At 45.9% G+C, this 7,447-nt stretch overlaps 1 protein-coding gene across 1 annotated transcript; it reads right to left on the bottom strand.

Moving 5' to 3' along the window:
* Positions 1 to 5,958: 5,958 nt before the first annotated feature.
* On the bottom strand, positions 5,959 to 7,101 carry LOC121603246. Its single transcript, XM_041931935.1, has 3 exons — positions 6,925 to 7,101; positions 6,410 to 6,817; positions 5,959 to 6,339 (listed from the first exon to the last, which is right to left on the bottom strand). The coding sequence occupies exons 1-3, from the start codon at positions 7,099 to 7,101 to the stop codon at positions 6,274 to 6,276; spliced, it is 651 nt and encodes a 216-aa protein (XP_041787869.1). The 3' UTR covers positions 5,959 to 6,273.
* Positions 7,102 to 7,447: the final 346 nt, after the last annotated feature.

Raw genomic sequence — 7,447 nt, 5'->3', positions numbered from 1 at the left:
GGCACAACAAAAGGCATGGGATGAGCCGCTAGAAAAAGAATTGCATAAACAATGGAATCAGTTTCGCCAACAGCTCTCAATTGTGAAAGACATGCGTATCCCACGTAGAGTGGTAGGAAGTACCCATCGCATCGAATCCATGGTTTAGTGATGCGTCCATGAAGCTTATGGAGCCTGTTATATATGAAATCGGTCTCTGAGGATGGAAATGTTTCTGTTAACCTTTTGTGCTCTAAATCCAGAGTTGCTCCACTCGCAATAGCAAACGACAGAAGAACGTCATTTACCTCGGCTGGAATTATCTGCAGCTTTATTGTTATGCCATCTCTGGCAAAAGGTTAAAGACAGTCTTAACACGAGTATTCGTGTTTCTACTGGGGGATTCGACATCGTGCTTCACTGGATAAACAGTAGCCCGTCACGCTGGAAGCCATTTGTTGCTAATCGGGTGTCTGAAATCCAGCATCTGACGGAACCTCGACATTGGATCATGTCTGGGATCAAAATCCAGCTGATATCATCTCTAGAGGAATGATGCCGAGTCAATTGCAAGAATCATGCCTATGGTGGCATGGACCAGAGTGGTTAAGCCAACCATCCAATACTTGGAAGCTACATCATCAATACTCGATTGCCCACCCTCTGAGTTTGAAGAACGGAAGACTGTTCTGATCATTAACAAACAGTCTAATCTTCATCATCCAATATTAGCTTAAAATCGACATTCTTCGGACTCGTTAGACTGATGGCATATATGCAACGGTTTAGCTACAACTGTAAACCGATTAATAGAAACAATCGTCGTCAAGGATACCTTCAACATTTGAAACTACATGCAGCAAGAGATATTTGGTACGCATTGCACAGAACGAATCTTTTGCTGATGATATTCGTTCTCTCCAAACTACTGGAGAAGTCAAAACATCGTCATCTTTAAGATCATTGACAACAATGCTTGTTAACGGGTGTACTACGCATTGGGGGACGTCTTCGAAATGCTCCTGTTGCTTACGATCGGAAACACCCAATGATACTGCCCTACAAACATCCATTGACATGCCTTGTCATGGATTTCTATCATTAAAACCTTACATGCTAGACAACAACTGTTGATTGCTTCTGTTCGAGAGAAAATACTGCCTTTACGCGTTCGAAACCTTGCTCGGCAAGTAGTACACGAGTGTATCCAGTGCTTCCGTTGTAAACCATCGACAATGGAACAGATATGGGAGATTTACCCGCAGAACGAGTTACTCCAACTTTTCCGTTCCTGAACACTGGTGTCGATTTCTGTGGACCGCTGTTTTTATCGTTCGGCGTCCAGGAAATCTGCTCCGGTGAAGTGCTACGTTGCAGTATTTGTGATCACTTTCTCAAAAACTTTGGCCCCAGCACTGAGTGATGTTATGCCTCTATAGTTGGCTGCATCTTCCGGTCACTTTTTTTTTAATATGGGGACAATCCATGAACTCTTCCAAATAGAGGAGAATTCTCCTTGTGCAGTGAAAAATAAAAAAATTTGGTCAAGATCGGCGCTATGGACTCAAAGCATCGGCTGAGAATGATGGCGGAATACCATCTGGGCCAGGACTAGCTTTGGGTTTGACTGCTTTGAGCACATTTAGAACAGATTCTTGCGATATATTAATTAAATTGAGGTCGATGACATCATTAGAGTATTAATTAAAGCGGTGGTGATAATATTGTCGTCAGTAGTTGAGATTGTGTATGACTCCTCGAATCTACACGCAAATAATATGTCACAAATATCTGAAGCAGTTGAACCAGGTAGGTCTTTGTGTTAAATCGATTTCGGTGTCACATTCGTATTATTGTGTTTCTTACGAAAACTCCAGAGAGCTTTGGGCCTTTTGATGAAATTCTTCTCCAACCGAGACAAAGTAGCCACCGTAGCGTATTTTATTGTAACTACGGTACAAGCGAGTTGTTTCATTAAAATGCGTTTGTTAACATGTGATCGGTTCTTCGTATATTTTTTATGCAGCTGCCTGTGCTCTTTATGTTTTTTAAGTGGCGGTCAGACCAAGTAGGGCCGCTCTTTGGTGTGATGATTGGTACACACGAATCAAACGAGAAAAAATAAGCGTATAAATATCGATAAAGCTTCATCAACAGAATTAAATGGAATTGAAGAGTCAGAATTAAATTCTGAACTGGCTATTAAAATTAGTATGAGCTCATCAAGCCGAGTAAAATTGGTTTTATAAAAATTCATCCTAGGTCTACTTGCCTGAGTCAGTCTAGGATTGGGCATTATGCTTGGAATTCGAACCGTTAAATCGACGGCTGATGATACAGTCAGGAGAGACTAGTGGGTTGGGCAGGGTGCAAATCGATGCAGTAAGTTGCGGCAATAAAATTTGCGAATGCTAAGTCGAGCTGCCGGTTAAGCGAGTTTTTGATACCGCTCATTTGATAAAGATCGCTAGCGTTAATTTCAAAAAAAACGGGGATCTGACCGAGGATGATGAATTGCCACATAGTGCCGGAACGATGATGAGTGACCAAATGATTGTTATGATGGTGACCATGATACTGCCGAAAAATTAAAATCTCCAAACAGAAATATAGATCATTAGATTTTGCATGGTTTACTATTGCACTTACACTTTCAATCACAGATGTAAGACTATCTGTGTCGTTAGCTCGATTAGGAGTATGTGAACAGTCCCGATGAATATCGTGCAAGATGATAGGCGAACGGTAACCCACACTTGCTCAAGTGAGTTACTAGGTAGAGTGAGTTCACGGGTGTTCCATAGGATGAGCATGCGATCAGTGCGCCACCACCACGAGTATGCATACTGTTAGACAAGCTACGATTACATCTATACACAGAATATCCGGGTCAAACAGAAGCGATGATGGAATTGAATTGTCAAGCCAGATTTCGGTGAGTATTATTATCTGATATTAGCGTCCAATGTGTTAATCCGAATTCTGTGAGTAGATACGTAGTCCTCTAACATTTGGTAGTGAAAATGTATATCACATGCAGTGGCGGGTCAAGCCTTTCCGAGGCCCTAGGCACTATGGTAGACGGGGCCCCAAATCCATCGACGGGGGGGGGGGGAGGGGGGGTTTGTTAAAAGGTGTACGAATCATGCACTGCAAATTTTCTAGGTTTGCTGCAGTTACATGTTTTACTGAAAGCTATTGAGTAATACATGGTGTTCTTTCCCGCGATCTTTAGCAAACTTGCCCCTACGTTGTGATATTATTTTTGATTCATTTGCCGTAAAAGGAAAGAATTGATCGTACAGTTCACGTGTGTTTTTTATTGAGTATTGAATTGCGACTGATCGCTGAGCGCCGCGCACCCAGCATCAAGCAGCGCGTGCAAACATACGCACACACTCACGTCAAAAATTCCCATTCCTCCACACTTCTCCTCACCAGCACATCACACCGTATGCGGTACCAAACATACCGGCCCCCTTGAACAACTAAGTTTTCAAAATTCTCGTGAACACTCTAACAAACATATCTTAGACGACGGTCTCTTCATTACCCCAGAGGCAGTTTTTAAGGTAACAACACGCACAATCCCATCCTGCCCAGGGTGTACTTCCACGATCCGAGCCAAGGGCCAACGAGCGGATGGGAGATGTTCATCCTTGATAATGACGATGTCTCCGATGGAGACTTGTTGTTCTGGTGGATTACGTCGCTGTTGCTGAGCAAGCTCATGAAGATACTCTGTACGCCAGCGCTGCCAGAAATGTTGAGCGTACTTCTGCAACCGCTGATACTGGTCGAGTCGATTGGTCGGGACATCCCGTATGTCAGTTTCTGGAGGTGGACGCATCATTCCCTTGATGAGAAAATGACTCGGTGTTAAAGCTGACAAATCGTTAGGGTCATTCGAAAGCGGCGTCAATGGACGAGAATTCATGCAGCCTTCGATTTTGATCAGCACTGTTGCCAGATCCTCATAAGATAGTAGCGAGACACCTAACTGCCTGACCAAAAGCTTCTTGGCCACCTTCACGGCGGCTTCCAAAGCCCACCGAAGTTTGGTGCACGAGGTGGAATAAGGTGCCATTCAATTCCTTCTTCTGCTAGGAAGTTATTGATTTGACGGTTTTGAGCTTCGTCATGCAGCATCTGGTAGACTTGGTGAAGTGCGTTCTTTGCGCCGACGAAATTTGTACCATTATCCGAATAGATATGGTTCGGCTTGTTTCGTCGGAAGATGAAACGGTCTAAAGCCTTCAGGAACCCTGATGTACTTAGGTCACTCACAAGCTCTAAATGCACTGCCTTGGTGCTCATGCATACAAAAAATGCATAGGTACGCCTTTTGAGGAGCTGCTTTGCGATGAACAGGCTTCAGCATTATCGGCCCACAGTAATCCACACCTGTACAGACAAATGCTTCGTTTGCAGTGACTCGAGAAAGCGGTAGCTGTCCCATCGGTTGCTGAATTGGAACAGGATTGGCCGGTTGCAGCGATAACATGCTCGGATGGTAGATCGAACCGCTCTCCTGCCATTCAATGGCCAAAACTCCTCGCGAATGGCTGAAAGTGTTGATGTGATGCCACCATGCATCACTTTCTCATGTTGCTGCCTCAACAGCAATTGGGTAAATGGATGATACCCAGGAATGACGATCGGATGCTTCACACAGAATGGCACATCGGCATGTCCAAGTCTGCCACCAACACGTATGACACCATCCTTGTCAATGAATGGATGGAGTAGCTTGAGTGGGGATCCACCAGCAAGCTTTTGTTTCTTACGCAGTTGTCGTAGTTCATCGGGAAATACTTGTCGCTGTACCATCTTTACTAAAACGATTTTAGCATTTTGAATCTCATCCACAGAGAGATTGATCGTTTCGCGTTGTTCTTTACCACGCGCAATGTGGCAAAATCGCATGCAATATGCAGTTACATGAACCAACGTTCTGAATGAGGAGTATCGTAGGAGCAGTGGGTCGGGCTCGACTACTTGGGCAGTTAACACAACGTTACCCTTTCTTTCCAGCTCATCATCAGTGAAGTGCTGTTGTCCATACGATTTGCTGGGCCAGCACGAGCTATCGTTCATCAGCCAATCTGGTCCATGCATCCACATGTTGCTTTCCAAAAGCAATTCCGCAGAAACACCTCTGGATAGCATGTCGGCAGGGTTCTCGATCCCTGGCACATGATGCCAAATGCATCCATTGGTAGCAGCTTGTATCTCTCCTACTCGGTTTGCGATGAAAGTTTTCCACATTCTAGGTGGTGCTGCAAGCCATTGCAGCGTGATGGTTGAATCGGACCACATATGTGTTTCGTTTACTGCCATGTCAATGGCTGATATTAGTTTCTGCTGTAATCTGGCAGCTAGCAAGGCTGCGCATAGTTCCAGTCTAGGGATGGTAAGCGGTTTGAGAGGAGCCACTCTCGATTTAGAAGCTAGCAGCGTTACTGGGTTGTGCCGTCGATGCTTTGCGATCTCAGGTAGGCACACGCACCATAAGCTGCTTCTGATGCGTCTGCAAAACAATGCAGCTCTACATAGTTATAGTTGGGTGTCAAAGCAAATCTCGGGATCTTGAAATGAGCTAGCATGGGGAGCTGTTCGCAAAACTCTTCCCATTTGTCACACAATTGCCGCGGCAATTCGTCATCTCAACCGAGTTTGTTTGCCCAAAGTTCCTGTAAGAGGATTTTTGCTTGCACGATGATAGGCGATAGCAAGCCAAGCGGATCGTACAGCTGGGCAATCGTAGATAGCACTGTACGTTTCGTGCAGGGTCGTACATCAGGGATAGCAATCGTGAAACGGAATACATCGTTTGGTGGTTCCCAACATATGCCAAGCGTCTTGACATTTGCGGCTGCTTCGAATTCATGGGATGCTGTTGTTCCAAGCAGATCAGGTGTCAAACCCATCAAGCACACTCAACTCGTTTGAGCACCATTTCGGAACCTGAAACTCCCTTACTCATGAGACTGGTCAGTTCGTCACGAAGTTGAATTGCTTGCTCAATGCTTTCTGCGCCGGAGATCAGATCGTCCACGTACAAGTTCTTCTTTACGGCTTCAGTTGCCAAAGGATAAGGAGCGCCTTCATCCTCAGCTAGTTGAAGTAGCGTACGTGTTGCTAGGAATGACGATGGAGCCAGACCATACGTCACCGTTGCCAACTCAAAAGTTTGCACAACTTCTGTTTTCTGAAAGCGCCAAAAAATACGTTGTAAACGTCGGTCATCGGGATGCATACTCACCTGGCGATACATTTTCTCGATGTCGGCGATCACCGCCACCTTATACTTGCGGAATCGCACGACGAGAGACAGCAGCTCATCTTGCACGACTGGTCCTACATGCAAGACATCGTTTAGAGAATGCCCCGTGACGCTCTTCGCCGAGCCGTCGAAAACCACACGCACCTTGGTCGTCGTGCTGGACTCTTTCACCACCGGATGATGCGGCAAGTAGTGAACCGCAGCCATGCTGTCCTCTTCAACCGGCACAGGAAACATGTGACCCAGCGTCACGTATTCTCGCATGAAGTCATCGTACTGCTGCTTCAGATGCTTGTCTTTAGCCAGCCTCTGTTCCAACAACCGAAAGCGCTTCTGGGCTGCAGCCTTCGAATCGCCAAGCATCTGAGCGTAGTCGTGGTGTTTCGGCATGCGAACGACGTATCTGCCGGTGTCATCTCGATTCGTCGTCTGCTTGAAGTACTGCTCGCAATGTTGTTCAACAGGAGACAATGATGTTATAGCAAGCTCTTCGACCTTCCAAAATCGCTCCAGCTGTTCTTGTAGTTTGTCGGTGCCTCCATCATGTGACAACTAATTGTTGTTTGCGATTGCGATTCATGAAAGGTCGGTGTATCTCCTGCTACGAGCCAGCCAAACACCGTGTCGATGAGAACGTTTCGCTGGTTTGGCAAATGCACTTGTCCACCACGCAGCAACGAATAGAAATATGCTGCACCGATGATCATATCCACGCGCCGCGCGGTCCCGAAATCTGGATCGGCCAGAACGTAGTTCGAAGGAACGCCGACGGCAGCAGTAGAAAACGACGTTGACGGAATGTTCTGCGTTACTTTCTTCAACACAAGGAAATTCATTGCTTGTCGGTAGTGGTAGATCCGAGATCGCACTTCTGTACATACTATGTGCTTTGCATTGGTGGTAGTGCTGTCCACACCAGCAATTGAAACGCTAGCGGGCTTTCGTGGTAGTCGTAAAAGCTGACAAAGATGTTCACTGATCGCGTTCGGCTGCGATCCGTTGTCCAGCAATGCTCGCGCTAAGTGTTCTTTTCCGTATGCATCGACAACAACCAATACCACTGTAGAGAGTATAGCGTTAACGGCGGATTTCTTCGACGATGCCAACGCCATTGTTGAAGAGCTAGAAGTTTCACCCACTAATACACTGCTGTTTTCTTCGTGAGCATGAAGTAGTGTGTGG

This window comes from Anopheles merus, unplaced genomic scaffold (assembly GCF_017562075.2).
Source record: "Anopheles merus strain MAF unplaced genomic scaffold, AmerM5.1 LNR4000971, whole genome shotgun sequence".
NCBI classification, from domain to species: domain Eukaryota; kingdom Metazoa; phylum Arthropoda; class Insecta; order Diptera; family Culicidae; genus Anopheles; species Anopheles merus.
The sequence above is the reverse complement of the archived record's forward strand: the minus strand, read 5'-3'. Positions and strand labels throughout refer to the sequence as shown.